Raw genomic sequence first — 17,046 nt, 5'->3', positions numbered from 1 at the left:
CAGTATTTACAGCAGTTTAATTTAGCCTACAAATATTTATTCACTCAATGTATTTACTTTAGAGAGTATGAAAAGGAACTGTTATACAATATTTGAAGTAGGTATTTGCATTGTTTGTTTTAGCTAAACATACGTCCATTTGTTACACACAGTATTCTACCTTTAGTGGCCCATACTGAGACACATACTTAGAGGGATTGGCTGTAGCCTCAGGAGATATTCTCATATTATTCATGCATTTTCATGTAGTAGTAGTACAGCTCCACTCTGTGTACATGGCCATGCCCAATATTGTGTTAACCCCTCTGTCATTTTTGAAAAAAAAAAGCTTTGTTTCTTTAAAAATTGTAACTTCATCGGAATGGTATGAAATTTGACTTGTGGCACTTACACTTACGTGTAGCTCCTCCTTCTAGAGCTCCAGCAAGGAGGAGTGAATGAAATTTGGGTCTAATGGGTCGAGCTAGAATATCCAACCACAACCTAACCCTACCCACAACTCTATCCCTCCACCCATAGAGCTCCAGAGAACAGGAGATGGACTAATCCCGCCCCATTGGAGCTCCAGAGAGGAGGAGCTGGTCGTCATTTGACTCTGCAGTGAGCACCACTTTACTTTTTCTGTCAACTGTGCAAGCATAAACGCGCATGTCTGAAAAAAACGCGCGTCTGCGCAGTGAGTGCCCGTACGTTCTATTCATATCTACACATTTAATATATATTTGTTATGGTGACAATATCACCCGGGCCACAAAAACTTTGGCTTGAGGGACTTAGACCCATAACTGGAAGTAGCCTATGGCACGTTCAGCATATCTCTCTGTCGTTACCTCGGAGAGTTTATCAGTTTTTCATTGGCGTCTTTATCAGCTTTTACAGCTACCATACCTAGAGCTGTATAATTAAAATATGTAATCATGTATTTCAAAGTCTATCTGACCAGGCATCATTTTAGTTTACTTTCGAGTTTCGACCTCACAGTTTGTCCCCTCCGATCACTATACCTGCCACCATAAGATAGCCCACAAATAATAATAATATTAAGTTTTTAAAAGTCGTCCAATTCCAATAAGATTCCAAAATAATTTTATCGACACGGAAATACGAGAATTTAGTGGCGTAATGTAACAAGTTGAAACACAGTTCGGAGATCCAATGAAAAAGACAAACAGCGTGTGATGACAGGGGAGGGTTGTGCCTTAAATGCTGAAAGGAAGACGTGCATATCGAAAGTGTCTCAGTCTGAGAAAGAATTGATAGACTGACCTTCTTCTAAAGGGTAAGCTCAAATACACTTTACATTTCATTAATTTGAGTTGTTATGTGCGTTAATTAGCCTATAGCCTACTGTAGGCCTACTTGTGTTTCATGTGTAAATGCATAAAGCTCGCGCACCAGTTATGCTAAGGGTTCTCCTTACAAACAGCCGGATTGTAGCCTAATACCCGTCGCATAAACTCAAAATGTTATACTTTTATGCTTGGGATTCAAAGGTTTGTTCCTTGTTGTTCTAAGTCAGGCACAATGTAGCATAGCTACTTTAAAGTGTGGTATACTGTATATCAAGACTAGTAGGTGCTTCCTGGTCACCTCAAAATACTTGACAAGGTTTCTTCAAGATTTTACAGGGAAACGGTACGGTCGTTTAGAGGACATTCCACATAAGAGTAGGTTTGCCAGTTTCCTTGAACAGAAGCCAATTAAGCAGTCTGTCATTGTGACCTCAACCTCGTGCTTTAAAGCCTATAATAATTTATTAAAAACTGTGAATAGTCTTGAATCTGGCTGACTGCACCTGAATACTTGTCTAGTTTAGTGTGTCTTTATTAGAAGAGTGAATGGACCCTCATGTGCCTGTTATCATACAAGATGACAGATAATACACATGGCTCTGTTCCAGTTAAATTATTTCATGTTTGACCTTTGAGGGGCATGAACTGTGGATTAACCTGCCAGTGCCTTAGTTTAGAAGAGCAGGACTGTCATTGAATCTGACAACAGATTATAATTGCTGAGCTGTTTAAGTGCAAACAGACCAAAGTCTCTGATGACCTGTTCCCACTTCACCGTTATTCTGTCGATTGAACCTGTAGTCTACTTGAAAGTTTGGTTACACATGACTGAATACTTTTTTGAAAAAGTATTCACATTCCATCTCTGTTTTCAGTTGTTGACTTTTATTCTGTTATACTTTTTATATTGTATACTGTTATAAATGAGTATTATACATTATGCAGTACTATTATACTGTATATTTCTTCTATTATTCTATTGATATACTACTTATATACTAATAATCTAACATGTGGAAAATAGTACTAATAATGAATGAGTACAGTAGGTGTGTCCTGGTAGTTTATAAAATGTTATATGCAGTGTATTGAATGGGAATTTTTTTTATTTATCGCTAGTAAATAGGCAGACTGAACAGGTCAAATGGTATATGTATCTGTTGAAGAGCAGGTCTTCGAGATGTCATTTTACTCCATTGGCTTTTGGCATGCCAGTTTTGTACATGATTTTCTTCCTTCTAGGAACAGCATATGTTTAACTCGACATTTTGAGGGAAAGAGGAGCAATGGTTGCAGAACAGCAGTAGTTTATGCTTTGATGTTTGGAGATCATTAATTTTTCCACTAGCTGGGTAATGTCCAGGTCACATCAGTTTTGTGCTTTCTACCAAACAGAAATACTAAATTATTCATACATTTCAAGGTCACTTTGCTGTGTAGTTCTAGATAATATGCCTACTAATGACCATTTTTAAGTGCAAATTATTTAAATGTTTAAATGGTAAAATGTTTAACACAAATGAAAATGATTTGCACACATATTGATTAACTGGCATATTATATGAGGTAGAGATCTGATCTGTCTGTCCCAAAATAACATAAAATATATATATGTCCACTTTAAATGATGGCACAATTTAGAAATACTTAAGACATCCACATCAAGAACATCAAATACTTTATATTAGTCACATTACATTACAAAAGGGGGGGCTGGCAGAAAAAGTTTGAGAACCACTGCAGTAGAGAAACATATTTTCATGCCCCGAACATGCACCCATATATAGACACTCTCAGACATGACCTTACTTGTAAAATCCTATTGGATTTATTTGAAACATTGTAATTTATACAGTACTACAACTTCTCAACTTCAATGGGCTTCTCTTTGTGTGATGTGAAGTCTCTAGGGCTATGTTCACGCTGTCCAATTATTTGTGTATCCGATTGGAATTTGATCTAAAATTAGACTGTCTCTACATTGTGTGTCACAACTGTTAAGATCCAATTTGTATGTCCCATGCTTCTTTCATTTTCTGAAATACTGTATATGCATGGCAATCTATGGCAATAACGTTGCACTGTTATTCCCACTGATGCCGCAGTCGCGAAGATTCTACTAGACAGGTAAAGTTTGGCATGCTATTTGGAGAAATCCATTTAAAATCACTGCTAGTAAAAGTTAATGTAAGCTTAAGCTATGATTAGTGATGCTAGCACTGGCACAAGTCATGCACCGCGTAGACACGGTAAACATCTCAATTTGTCTAAAGTAGCCTTATGACCAAATGGTAAATGGTATCACGCTGAAATGTTCTAAATCCTTGTGTGTTCATTTTTGATAATTCCAATGTGTTCACCATAGTATTTATTACACAAATGCAACAAGCTACTTCTCCATTGCATATCATGTCTTGAGTCCTCGGTCACTCAATCGATCAGTATAATAAGTAAATAAAACACGGAAGGGTATTTGACATTTTGTCTTGCATGAATGCTCTCTCGTGCACACGTTTAATAGGCGTTCCCTCTCGGGAGCAGATAGAGTGTTGCGCATGTGCATTTTTAAAAAAATTGGAGAGGGCGGGTCTTTTCTAAAATTCGGAAAGATCCTCCACTATACCTTTAACTGCAGAGCAGCAGAGCCATATGTCACAGCAGTCTGAGGACAGCAGTGCCAGGCCAGCCCAGCAGTCTCAGACCGGTTTTGGGGAGAAGCTTATAGCGTCATTAAGGGTAGGTTAAGTGGTTGGGTGGGGCATGGTATGGTGTTGCCCTGGTATCCCAATATAGTGAATAATGTTGTACTCCTGTGAGTTTGGGCAAATATGGGGGCATTCAGGGACATCCCCTGTACTGATGAGTAAATGTTGCAAAAATTATCTGCTTTACATTCATCACATCTGGTCTACATTTCACAAACATTTATTTCTGGTTTAAGATTGCAGTGATGTCAGATGAATTTTCATTTTTCTGTTCTGTTCGAAACTCTTTTTTTTAATGAAGGCCAAATGGAAACTTAAGGATTTCCCTAAAATTCTCAATATACACCAGTTTCACTTTCACTTTCAGTTGAAAGCTTTCCTCATCCAGAAGTTCCATTCATGATGGATTATGAGATGATCAAATTTCGTATCATATAGCATTGTCAGTAGATTGTACTCTGCCTAGCTGATGATATAATTTAAGCCAATTCAGTTAACCTTCACATTAAACTTTTTTTAAAAGCTTTTAAGGGTTTCACAACAAAGATTTGAATGAATAAAAAAATTCTAATTCTTTTCCCAGGGCTAATTTGGAGTCCAGATTCAAGGAAACAAAGAAGAGGCTGCTGAATTTTACTGTTTAAAGCAGGTACTAATATTCAAGTATGTGTTTTTATTTAGTGTAATTGATGACAATAAATCACTAAATTAAACTCTTTTTCTATCACTCTCTTTCGAAGTGCAAAAATGTCATTGACACGTGAACAATTTTATAACAAAGCGATCAGGCCAAATATGGCTCGCTTTTCATCAACGGTCAAAGTGAGAGCTATTGTAGCTCACCTGCCATGCCTCACACTCACTGATAAGGTAAGCCAGATCACATTAACCACAAATAACATCACCACTATAACCAGATTTGCAAGAGTGAAAAGCTCAGTTAGCTAAATTGTTTTTAAATTATAATTTTACATTTTGCAGGAAGAGATCGAAGCCAAGAGAGAAACTTCTGGAAACTTCACTGCTATGCAGACACTTCTGGACAATCTACGCAGACGAGACAACTGGCCTAATGAGTTCATCACTGCACTGCAGAACTGTGAACATTCGGAACTGGCCTCTGAGATGAGAACTGCTTATGACAGTATCAGAGGAATCACAAGTAAGAGCTATCTTGCTTGTGTTCAAAGCAAATTTTGAAAAGGATGGACATTATTTATGAATGCCTTTTTTGTTTATGTTTTGTCTATAGATAATCCAGCTTCTGCTGCTCCTGTGCCCAGACCTGCACCTACTCCAGCTCCTTCTTATTCTCCAGCTGGTGCCACAGCAACCGTAATCACAGCAACAATTCATACTGTCCCAGCGACCACTTCTTTGCTGATTCCACCCGCAGGGGACGTCCCAGCTGCCCTTTCCAACATGCCAGCACCATCTCCTGCTCCTGCTCCTGCTCCTGCTCCTGCTCCTTCTCCTTCTCCTTCTCCTGCTCCTGCTCCTGCTCCTGTTCTCGAAGTTCCAGAGACACAGCAAGTGCAAAAACTTCCTACTCTGGATCCAGCTCCTTCTCTTGAACCAGTATCCCAAGCTGAAAATGCACCTCTGGTTGTTGCCCCTTCCCAAACACCTCCCCCTGCTGAAGTCTCAGTCTCCAAAGTCCCAACCCACACAGGGCCAGCTGAGAACAAAACGCCTGTTTTAGATACTCCAGATGGCTTGGCTTTAACAGAACAAACCACCAACTCTGCATCAACTGGTGAAACTCTCCTCTCCACCTCAAGTGCTCAAGCATCCTCCTCAAACACCTCTCAAATTCAAATTACACATCCTTGCACCACCTTCCAGAGTTCTCAGATGTCAGCGAAGATCCAGGTGCCAATCGCAGTCAAGGACACCAGCACCTCAGTGAATGTCCCTGTCCAAGAAAGTAATTCCCCATTGAGAGAGGAAAGGACAATTCAGGGGCCTGAAGAGATCTCTGACCCAACTGCAAACGAGGTAATGCTCAAACCAAAGCAATCCACTGTTGTTCTTAGCCAAAGCTATAATATAGCAAGTTTGTTTTCAATTAAATTCACAATTATTTGTATAGCACTTTTCACAATACATATTGTTTCAAAGCAGCTTTAACAAAAATCTACATTACGGTACAATTTAGAGCAGGGGTGGGGAATGTTGGTCCTGGAGGGCCACTGTCCTGCAGAGTTTAGTTCCAACCCTAATCAAACACACCTGAACAAGCTAATACAATGTCTTCAGGATCACTAAGGCTACAATCAGTTGAGGTTTTTTTTTTTCAGGGTTGGAGCTAAACTCTGCAGGATAGTGGCCCTCCTGGACCAACGTTCCCAACCCCTAATTTAAAGTAATCTGCTATCAGATGTAAATGTGTGCCCAAGTAATGTCCATATGTCAGAATGTACAGTTCTAAGATGAAACAAATCATGTAGTTAGCTAACATCATGTATTAATTTAGGCAGAAACAATGAGCTCATTGAAGCAATTATTACAAGTTGTGATTGTAATGATTACAATATATAAAAAAACTTTCTCAGTTTTTCAATGGTTAATCTGTTGTATTCTGTGCCTTAATCTTCTGTTTTCTCTGCAGCATGTTCAGAGGAACAACACTGCTGGATTACCATTTTTTAATGGCCAAACAAATTCGACTAGAACAGGTCAGGCAACATCATCTGCACCTACTGAGGTGCACCCTCCCTCTTCCATCGACCAGGAATATTTCAGCAAACCTGGCATCCTTCAGCATCCAGAACCCCAGCAGAACAGAGCAGAGATTCTTCCTGGCTTGCCAGAACAGCCTTGCTCAGTGGTTTCAGGTGATTTGGAGATCAGCAGAGCAACAGAGTGTTCCACAGAACCTCGACAGTCTCTTAGTCTTGCAGAGCAGACCTCCACTCCCATTGCTTCCCTTGATTCTGCCTCTCAGTCCTTAAATTACATTGCTGCTCCCTCGACACCTAATAATCAGCCTGAGGAAGACCACTACGAATCTTCCTATGAGAGTCAGATACTGGTCGATGTAATCCGGTTTTCTGAGGAGCCACCTGCTGAAAATTTCAATGGTCAGCCACCAAGCATGCTGCAACGTAGCAGAGACCAGCATACCCTGAACCATAGCGGCACAGAAAATTTAGTTCCTCTCAGTGATCCATCTGGGCATGATTCAGAGCCATCAGACCGTAAGAAGTCAGCCACCATCAACTGCCGAGAGCAAGAATCTAATGCTAGGCCAGCAACTATTCTACAGCCAGAGCAGAGAGAAGAGGACTATGCAGGGTTATTCAGGAAAAACAACTTCCAACTCATTGCTGCTGCTGCTGGGATTGCTCTATCTGCTGTTTTCTTGGCCTGGAAGCTCAAGCATTAACTGAAAAGGTCTTAAAATGATCACCCCAAAATGATTTTTTTTTTTTTTTGATGAAACGCAAAAGGGACTTATTAAGAAGAATGTCCAGGCTGCTCTTTTCCAAAGAACAACAGTGGATGGTAACCGCTGCTGTCAAGTTTAGAAAAGGACAAAACGTACCATAAAAATATACCATACCACTATATACCAAGTATTTTAAAGCCGGAGCAGATTGAAATTTTAGTTACTCACTGAAAATCTTGCCTTCAATCCTACATAACTTCTGTCACCAAACTCTTTTGTGGTTTCATCCATATGTATTTATTTTTATGTGTGTATATTTGGGGCTATATATAATACTTGTCTGCCATGTGCCTAATGCATGCCTTGTATGCCAGGGCCGTTAATGAATTTGACTGCCGTTGCACCTGTAAAATCAGATTCACTGATGTACCTTTTAAATAATTTGGAAAAACTAGCTTGACAGGTGGTATTACATTGTACAACAATTGGTTGTATTGTCAATTGTAAAACATTGCAAGAATATATCCTGTGTGACAGACCATGAATATAAGGAGCTGTTGCATAACCCCTGTTGGACATTAATAGAAAGCTCATTTGGAGCACTTGCTCAAGCATTATGCAGTAGACTGTGCAATTGTTCCAACCCTCTCCGTTAGCCCCCTCACAGAAGATTCTGGAGCAGTGTTTGTTCTCAAACTTATCTTGTTTCTCATGAATCCTCTTTCACAGACACCTTAGTGAACTCTCTATTTCATCACTGTCCTGTATTTTGAAAACAGTTTGACCTCTGTGAGACTGTCCAACAAACACTTTCTGTTTTACTGGAACATCAAAGCATACACGCATGCACACAGGAAGCATTTCACCATTGACAAAAATCAACAAAAAAAAAAATTGGTGGCACTGAGTCTAGGGAGTGAATTTCAACGGTATGAAATGGCCTCAAAAAGCTATTCATGGATTTCATCAGGTCCCTTTCCACAGGTGTATTATCAAGCACAATGCAGTCTGCATTCATAATCTAGGTGCTTGATTTTAAACACCTGTGGAAAGGGACCTGATGAAACCCATGAATTCAAATTTCATACATAAATGAAATAGGATTTTTCGTTTTCATTTCGATTTTATGTTTTAAAAATATACAATATGTCCCCAACTAGTGTCCCCTCAGTAAATCTCTGCCATGTCCACCACTGGCTGTAAGAGGTAGGCCTACCTATAGCGGAGTAACTGTTAAGATGGATAAAACTAAATTCAAACAAAGCCAAGTGCCTAATGTGTGGATGGTAAAAATATGTTAGGTTTATATTGCAGCCTTGATATATATAAGGTTTGTGTCTGTATACATGTTTATGTCCATTTTGAAGTGTAGTTGAAGATCATTTTTGTCAAATGCATTTCTTACATCGTATATGCATGTGTTTTTTTTGTTGTTTTTTAGTTCACACGTTCTCTTGCATTCAAACTCATGTTCTATGGGGTTGCTAGTGGCATTTGCTACCTTTTGAGCTGGAGAATGTGATAAGGTTCATGCTCATAGCATCAAATTATCTGTGTAAGAGTAAACTGAATTATATTGTATGTAAACATTGTGAATGACTCTGAATGAACAGAGTACACTTAAATGCCCGGTTTCACAGACAAGGCTTAAGCCTTATCCCAGACTAAAATGCAAGGGTTAAGCCTTGTCCCAGACTAAAATGCAAGCTGTCTTCATTGAAAGCAACTTGCACTGACATATCTTAAAATATATAAGTGTCATTGTTTTGTCTCAAAATGCACACAGTAATATTTTTTTCTAAGGCACGTTTATAAAAGCTACTTAAATGTTCTAATTTAACGAAGGCCTAATCCTGGCTTAATCTAAGCCCTTTCTGTGAAACTAGGTCTAAATGTAATATTTTAATCAGCAATTGCACTTGTATCTACACTTTTTGGTATGAAGTTTAGACATGTATGATTGAACATGATTTTAAATGCACTATGTGGTATTGTTACTACTGATCTTTTTAAGTACTGGTATTATCTCTGGGCCTTTATTTTAGGGGAATATTTATACTTACTAGGCTAAACTGTCTTGTTTTTTGTGTTCTGGTCATTCTTGATGATGCGCAGCCTTAATGATTTTCTGGAATGCTTCTGAATAAACTGTCCTACCTTGTGTCTTTCTGGTCAGTCATCATAAGCATAGAAGACAGTAAAGGTTTTAACTCGATGATGCGTGTAGTAGTGTTGTTATTGTGAAGCGCGCCATCTGCAGGTGATGAAGAGAACTTGATCGCCAATGTAGACTGAGAACTTGATTGGCTCAATGCGATTTCAGTTGACAGGAGAAGCGCATTCATTGGTGACTCGACTAACTGTGTTGTAAACACAGCGACGTAAACATTTTCTATATCGACCTAAATAACAAAATGAAATAATGACAGTGCATTTATTTGTGTTAACGGTTATTTTTCTGCTTGACAATCGATGTAGAGATTTTTGTCAAACGACATAATGGAGCTGAACGGCTTTAACTGTGACGGCGAGGGATGTGCCGAGGAGCAAGAGGAAGAATCGACAGTGCTCAAGCTGCCTCGATCAAAGACGGAGACGGCATGTAGCATAATTGCTACACCGGGAGCAGACAGTGCAGCGGCCGGTGGAAGTGCACCCATAGAGCTGCGGATGTCAAAATCGACGCCGGCGATGCTGAGGCTCGATTCGCTGAAAAAGAACAGGCCGCGTAGGTGAACCATCTTGTGTTATGGCGATAAGTAACGGGGTTAACGGAGTTCATGCTCACATCACAGTGATAAAAATGTAGAATATAAATAAATAAAACCTGTAGCAGCTAGTCAGATATTTGATAGCCAAGTATGTCAATTTTGCACGCTCACAATTAACATCGATTAACACTTGCTAGAATTATTTTATTTTTTTAAATCGGAGGTTCCTTTTAATCGGCAAAAACCAAATAAGCACTAACGTTAGTTCTGGAATTAAATATTGTTTAAATGATAAATGATGTATAATTGGATTTAGAAATAAACGTAACACAATTCAGAATATTTGCACAAGGAATTGATACAGTCTAATTTCCAGTTTATGAATTAGGCTAATAAGCAAATGGTTCTTAACTAGATTTTTTTCAGGTATTTTATAGGCTATTGGACAATAAGTGGCGACTCAACACTAAAGTAAAATTGTGCAGAAGTATATACATATACACAGTATATTCACACATACACATTGGCCACTTTATTAGGTACATCTTGCTAGTACTGTACATATTGGCTGGGTTGGACCCCCTTTTTGCCTTCAGAACTGCCTTGATATGATCGCATCACACAGTTACTGCAGATTTGTCGGCTGTACATCCATGATGCAAATATCCTGTTCCACCACATCCCAGAGATGCTCTATTGGACTGAGATCTGGTGCCTGTGGAGGCCATTTGAGTATAGTGAACTCATTGTCATGTTCAAGAAACCAGTTTGAGATGATTTGAGCTTTGTGACATGGTGCATAATCCTGCTGGAAGTAGCCATCAGAAGATGGTACACTGTGGTCATAAAGGGATGGACATGGTCAGCAACAATACTCAGGTAGGCTGTGGAATTTAAAAGATGCTCAATTGGTACTTAGGGACCCAAAGTGGCCCAAGAAAATATCCCCCACAACATTACACCACCACCTGCCTGAACAGTTGATACAAGGCAGGACGGATCCATGCTTTCATGTTGTTTACGCCAGATTCTGACCCTACCATCTGAATGTTGCAACAGAAATCGAGACTCAGGCAACGTTTTTCCAATCTTCTATTGTCCAATTTTGGTGAGCCAGTGCAAATTGTAGCCTCAGTTTCCTGTTCTTAGCTGATAGGAGTGTCACCCGGTGAGTTCTTCTGCTGCTGTAGCTCATTTGCTTGAAGTTTTGACGTGTTCTGTGTGAAAGTTGTGCATTCTGAGATGTTCTTCTGCGCCTCGGTTTTAATGAGTGGTTATTTGAGTTACTGTTGCCCTTCTATCCGCTCAATCAAGTCTGGCCAGTCTCCTCTGACATCAACACGGCATTTTCACCCACAGAACGGCCGCTCATTGGATATTTTATCTTTTTCGGACCATTCTCTGTAAACCCTAGAGATGGTTGTACATGAAAATCCCAGTAGATCAGCAGTTTCTGAAATACTCAGACCAGCCCGTCTGCCACCAACAACCACACCACTTTGTGTCACTTAAATCACCATGTGATTGGCTGATTAGATATTTGCATCAACAAGCAGTTCAATAGGTGTACCCAAAACAGCCGGTGTGCGTGTGTGTGTGTGTGTGTGTGTATATATATATATATATTTTTATATATATATATATATATATATATATATATATATATATTTATATTTATATTTATTTATATATATATATATATATATATATATATATATATATATATATTTGTGCATCTGCCATCTCAGACGTTTTGATATTATGATGCAGTTACAATAATTTTAATAATAACCTATTAAACTAATATTTAATATGAATAAATTTGGCAATTTTACTCATTGTAGTGTTGACATTGTCAAGTGCCACCATTCAACCCTGCCCAAGTGATTGTACGAATAACCAATATTTCTACTTAATTTATGAGAAATATAAGTTAATCATTAACTACATTTCAATTTATTTAAAAATAAGCTTAAATAAGCTTTTATTTGTATTCTTGTTTACTAGCAGAAAATGTGTTTAGAAAATGGACAAGGTACTCAAGTCACTTACCTGTCATTGGTCCCCCAGCTTTCCCATGGTTTGGCATGGACATTGGTGGCACATTGGTGAAGCTGGTTTACTTTGAGCCCAAAGACATTACAGCAGAAGAAGAGCAGGAGGAGGTGGAGAGTCTGAAAAGCATCCGTCACTACCTCACCTCACACACCGCCTACGGCAAAACAGGTATTCGAGATGTCCACCTGGAGCTGACTGACCTATCCCTTTGGGGTCGCAAGGGCAGCCTACACTTCATTCGCTTTCCTACGCACGAGCTGCCTACCTTCCTGCAGATGGGCCGAGACAAGCACTTCTCCAGTCTGCACACCACCCTCTGTGCCACTGGAGGTGGTGCATTTAAATACGAGGATAACTTCCGTACAGTATGTCCAAACTCACGTTGTTTCACTTTGACCTCTTCTATGCAATCTGTTTAACTAAATGGCTCACTGTGCTGTCTCTCTTCTCTTAGATGGCCAATCTGCAGCTTTTGAAGCTAGATGAGCTGGACTGTCTGATAAAGGGTGTTCTGTATATTGACTCGGTGGTCTCAAGTGGTCTATCCGAGTGTTACTATTTTGAGCACCCAACAGAACCTGACCGTTGCGAGCAGAGGGCATACAACCTGGAGAACCCCTATCCTTTGCTGCTTGTCAACATTGGCTCAGGTGTCAGCATACTGGCTGTATACTCCAAAGACAACTACAAGCGTGTCACTGGAACCAGGTTGGTCATGGCTTTATAATTTTGCATTCATTTCCTAATAAGTTTAACAAAACAGTTTAACAAAATAAAAATGGATTTTACTGTAAAGCTATGGTAATTTTTTCTCAATCTCCCCTCCAGTCTTGGTGGTGGTACATTTCTAGGGCTGTGTTGCCTGTTGACTGGATGCTCCACCTTTGATGAGGCATTGGCAATGGCCACTGAAGGGGAAAGTACACGTGTAGATAAACTAGTCAAGGACATCTACGGTGGTGACTATGAGCGATTTGGCTTGCCAGGATGGGCTGTTGCCTCCAGGTACAGGCATATACACTACAGTTCAAACATTTGAGGGCATTTGTTATGTTTTTTAATGGGTTTTTTTATGTTAAAGGGTTAGTTCACCCAAAAATGAAAAAAATTGTCATCAATTACTCACACTCATGTTCTTCCAAACCTGTAAGACTTTCGTTCATCTCAAAACACAAATTAAGATATTTTCAATGAAATCTGAGAGATTTCTGTCCCTCCATTGACAGCTACGCAACTACCACTTTGTCGCTTCATAAAGTTCATAAAGAGATTGTAAAACTAATCCATATGAATTGAGCGGTTTAGTCCAAATTTAGTCCAAAATTCCAAATTAGGATCTTTATTTGTGTTTCGAAGATGAACAAATGTCTTATGGGTTTGGAACAACATGATGGTGAGTAAATGGTGACAGCGTTTTTGGGTGAACTAACCCTTTAATGGGCTGCATCTATTTGTAAAAATGTTTTTTGAATAATCATTTATATTATTATTATTATTTTATAATAACTGGCTTACAATTCAAAATAAGCTGAATTTTCAACAGCCAATACTCCAGTCTTCAGTTTCACATGATATGTTGATTTGGTGCTCAAGAAACATTTCTTAGCATTATCAATGTAAAAAACACTTGTGCTGCTTAATATTTATTTTGATTTATATAATTTTTTTGTTGATAAAAGAACAGCATTTATTTAACAAAGAAAACTTTTGTAGCATTAAAAATGTTTTTTGCTGACATTTTTCATCAATTTAATGCATCCATGTAGAATAAAAGTATTAACTTCTTTCCAAAATAATCATTGACCCCAAACTTTTGAATGGTACACTAAAAATAAAGGTTCCAAAAGGAGCATTTCACAGTGATGCCATGTTTTTCTTAGTGTGAATAACATTTTAATAATCTAAAGAACATTTTTCCACTATAAAGAACCTTTTGTACAATGGAAAGGTTCCATGGATGTTAAAGGGGTGGTTGATTATGATTTCACTTTTCTAACTTTAGTTAGTGTGTAATGTTGTTGTTTGAGCATAAACAACATTTGCAAAGTTACAATGCTCAAAGTTCAAAGCAAAGGAAGATATTTGCTTTTAAAAGAAATAGTTTTTAAGGACTTCAACAAACGGCTGGTAGGGACTACACGACATTCCTCCCGGGTTAGTGACATCACCAACCCTAAAATGTACATAAACCCCGCCCCCGGGAGCACGCAGTCCATGTTGAGAAGAGGAAGAGTTGTTGTAGACAAGCACATTTGTGAGTCTGCTCAAGCTGTCACATCTGTCTTTTCACATGCAATACAGTACGTAACACAAATGCAATAGCATGTCACTCTGTAGGCATCTTATAACAGTTCCCACACAGCGATTTATAGATTATCATGACAGAATATGCTAATCAATGATTTGAAGATAGTTAACTCCACATCAGCAACATAAATTCATCAACTAACCATTCAGAAACATCCTGTTGTCACTTGAGTCTCTCCATCATTGTCCGACTCCAGTTTAAACATAAAAGGTAGAACAGTTTCTGACATTTTAGTGTTTGTCTGCTGCTGACACACACAAGCTGTTGAAGCTCCGCCCTCTGTGCCGGGAGCAGCAGCTCATTTGCATTTAAAGGGACACACAACAAAGGGAAACAACGTGTTTTTACTGACCCTCAAAAAGGGACAACTTTAACATGCTGTACAAAATGATCTGTGGGGTATTTTGAGATAAAACTTCACATACACTCTCTGGGGACAACAGAGACTTATTTTACATATTATTTTACATGCATTATACCACCCCTTTAAATGTTCTTCATGGAACCATAGATGCCAATAAAGTATCTTTATTTTTAAGAGTGTATACTACTAATACATGTAGGCCTATATGGCGAACAATTACAACGTTATTCATTATATGATACTGTTATCATTTTAAAATGTTTCTGTTTTGACACATATAATCAATATAATGTGTATGTATGTTTTTTTGTAGCTTTGGGAACATGATGTGTAAGGAGAAGAGAGACTCAGTCTCAAAGGAGGATCTGGCTAGAGCAACACTTGTCACCATCACAAACAACATTGGCTCAATCACGCGCATGTGTGCACTTAACGAGGTACACATGTACACCCACACTATACATCGCTATTATGTTGTCCTTGCCCTTGTCTGTCAGCCTCTTTACGGTGCTGCCTTGTGAAATCTGGATCAAGCAGCATTGTACAGGGCTATGAGAGACCAGGGGCCAATCAACTCGTTGGAAACTTCTCTTAACAAATTTGCATTTTCAGGATGAATGCTTATCATGAGTTTCTTCTATTTAGAACATTGAAAGAGTGGTGTTTGTTGGGAACTTTCTGCGAGTGAACACGTTATCCATGAAGTTGCTCGCTTATGCTTTGGACTACTGGAGCAAAGGACAACTCAAAGCCCTTTTCCTTCGACATGAGGTGTGTGCGAGTCTGTATAATACATCCAAAGCTCAAACAATATCTAAACAAATCACTCATAACCATTTTGTTTTTGTTTTTCAGGGATATTTTGGTGCGGTTGGTGCACTTTTGGAATTAACAAACCCATCCTGATCTACTAATCAATCTTAGTTCATGTCTTTTACCAAAAGACATATTTATGCAAACAGACCAAAGTTGCCTTAAAATATCAGAACATGTCCTCAACTATAAAGACCAAGCCCTGTCATCTACCACATACCAAATATATTATAGTCACTATAATAATATTATACATTCAGGTCAAACAATCAGGATAAACCGCATGGCAATACTAGTTTTAGGAATTGCTGCAAGCTTTAAAAATGTTAAACCCTTTAAACTTTTTCAACGTCTTATATTATGGTATGTCAAAATCAACAGCTGATATGAGAATAAAGCAATAAGATCTGATCTATAGCTTTCACTCGCAACACTTTTTATATACTGAAATGTGTCAGCTATCATCTTATACCGTTTATGGTTATGGATTGATTTTGCATCAAGCAGCCGTTTACTCAAAAGCGTGCAGATATTATTCAAGCACCTTCTATTATTTATTTAACTGATGCAACGTAAATGCAAAATTAGTAAATATAATTGCTGTAGAGGTCTGGTTATGAAAACAGTTATTTTATGAGTGTGCAGAATCAGATTGTCATGGATATACGTAGCTCATATGTTTGTAGAAAACAAGTGTTGTGTTGCTTGACAGCATTTTGCATAAAAAACTATTAGAGAGAAAGGGACCAGGCAAAACTTTGACCAATTATTAGGGAGGTTAACAAAATATATTACAATATGGATAATTCTCCTCTTCAAAGATGAGAGCCTGTCTTATCGTTTTTTGTTTTGTTTTTTACCTTTGGAATAATTTTGGTGTCCCTGTTGCTGTTACATTGTATGAAACAACACAAAACCAATCTCCTCATAGTCTTTTGTATATTACTTGCTTGATTGCTCTGTACAAGTAATAGGCAGTTTGTTCCTACATCAGTAAATATGCCTTGCGTATTGTGTTCTACAAAATGTACTTTTCTAATCCAAATGATTGTACATTTTCTTTGTAATAAAAGATGTAAATCACAATATAATTAGGCTTCTTCTTGCTTTTTTGACAGGTAGAAACATTTAAATCGTATTTATTACTGGTAACACTTTACAGTGAGCAATACATTTGTTACAGTATTTATTTGTTAGTTCAAAATACAGTTCAAAATAAACTGTTCATTGTTAGCTCATGTTAGCTCAGGTCCATCAAATAATATTTACAGATACAACTTTTGATTTTAATAATGTATTAGTAAAAGCTGAAATTATTAACTTATGAATGCTTTAGGAGTATTTCTCATTGTTCATATAGTTAACAAATGAAACGTTATTGTAAAATGTTAACCTATTACTAGC

The 17,046-nt window shown here is 38.2% G+C and overlaps 2 protein-coding genes across 2 annotated transcripts; both read left to right on the top strand.

Moving 5' to 3' along the window:
• Positions 1-1,038: 1,038 nt before the first annotated feature.
• Positions 1,039-9,549, top strand: mavs (mitochondrial antiviral signaling protein). Its single transcript, XM_082153642.1, has 6 exons — positions 1,039-1,279; positions 4,581-4,646; positions 4,738-4,867; positions 4,979-5,159; positions 5,250-5,995; positions 6,609-9,549. The coding sequence occupies exons 3-6, from the start codon at positions 4,745-4,747 to the stop codon at positions 7,383-7,385; spliced, it is 1,827 nt and encodes a 608-aa protein (XP_082009768.1). The 5' UTR covers positions 1,039-1,279; positions 4,581-4,646; positions 4,738-4,744; the 3' UTR covers positions 7,386-9,549.
• A 148-nt stretch (positions 9,550-9,697) lies between these two features.
• On the top strand, positions 9,698-16,733 carry pank2 (pantothenate kinase 2). The gene is made up of 7 exons (XM_082153649.1): positions 9,698-10,116; positions 12,170-12,522; positions 12,612-12,865; positions 12,986-13,162; positions 15,143-15,266; positions 15,475-15,600; positions 15,685-16,733. Exons 1-7 carry the CDS (start codon positions 9,888-9,890, stop codon positions 15,733-15,735), a joined length of 1,314 nt encoding a protein of 437 aa, XP_082009775.1. The 5' UTR covers positions 9,698-9,887; the 3' UTR covers positions 15,736-16,733.
• The last annotated feature ends 313 nt before the right edge of the window (positions 16,734-17,046 follow it).

This window comes from Leuciscus leuciscus, assembly GCF_965113295.1.
Source record: "Leuciscus leuciscus genome assembly, chromosome: 22".
NCBI classification, from domain to species: domain Eukaryota; kingdom Metazoa; phylum Chordata; class Actinopteri; order Cypriniformes; family Leuciscidae; genus Leuciscus; species Leuciscus leuciscus.
The sequence above is the reverse complement of the archived record's forward strand: the minus strand, read 5'-3'. Positions and strand labels throughout refer to the sequence as shown.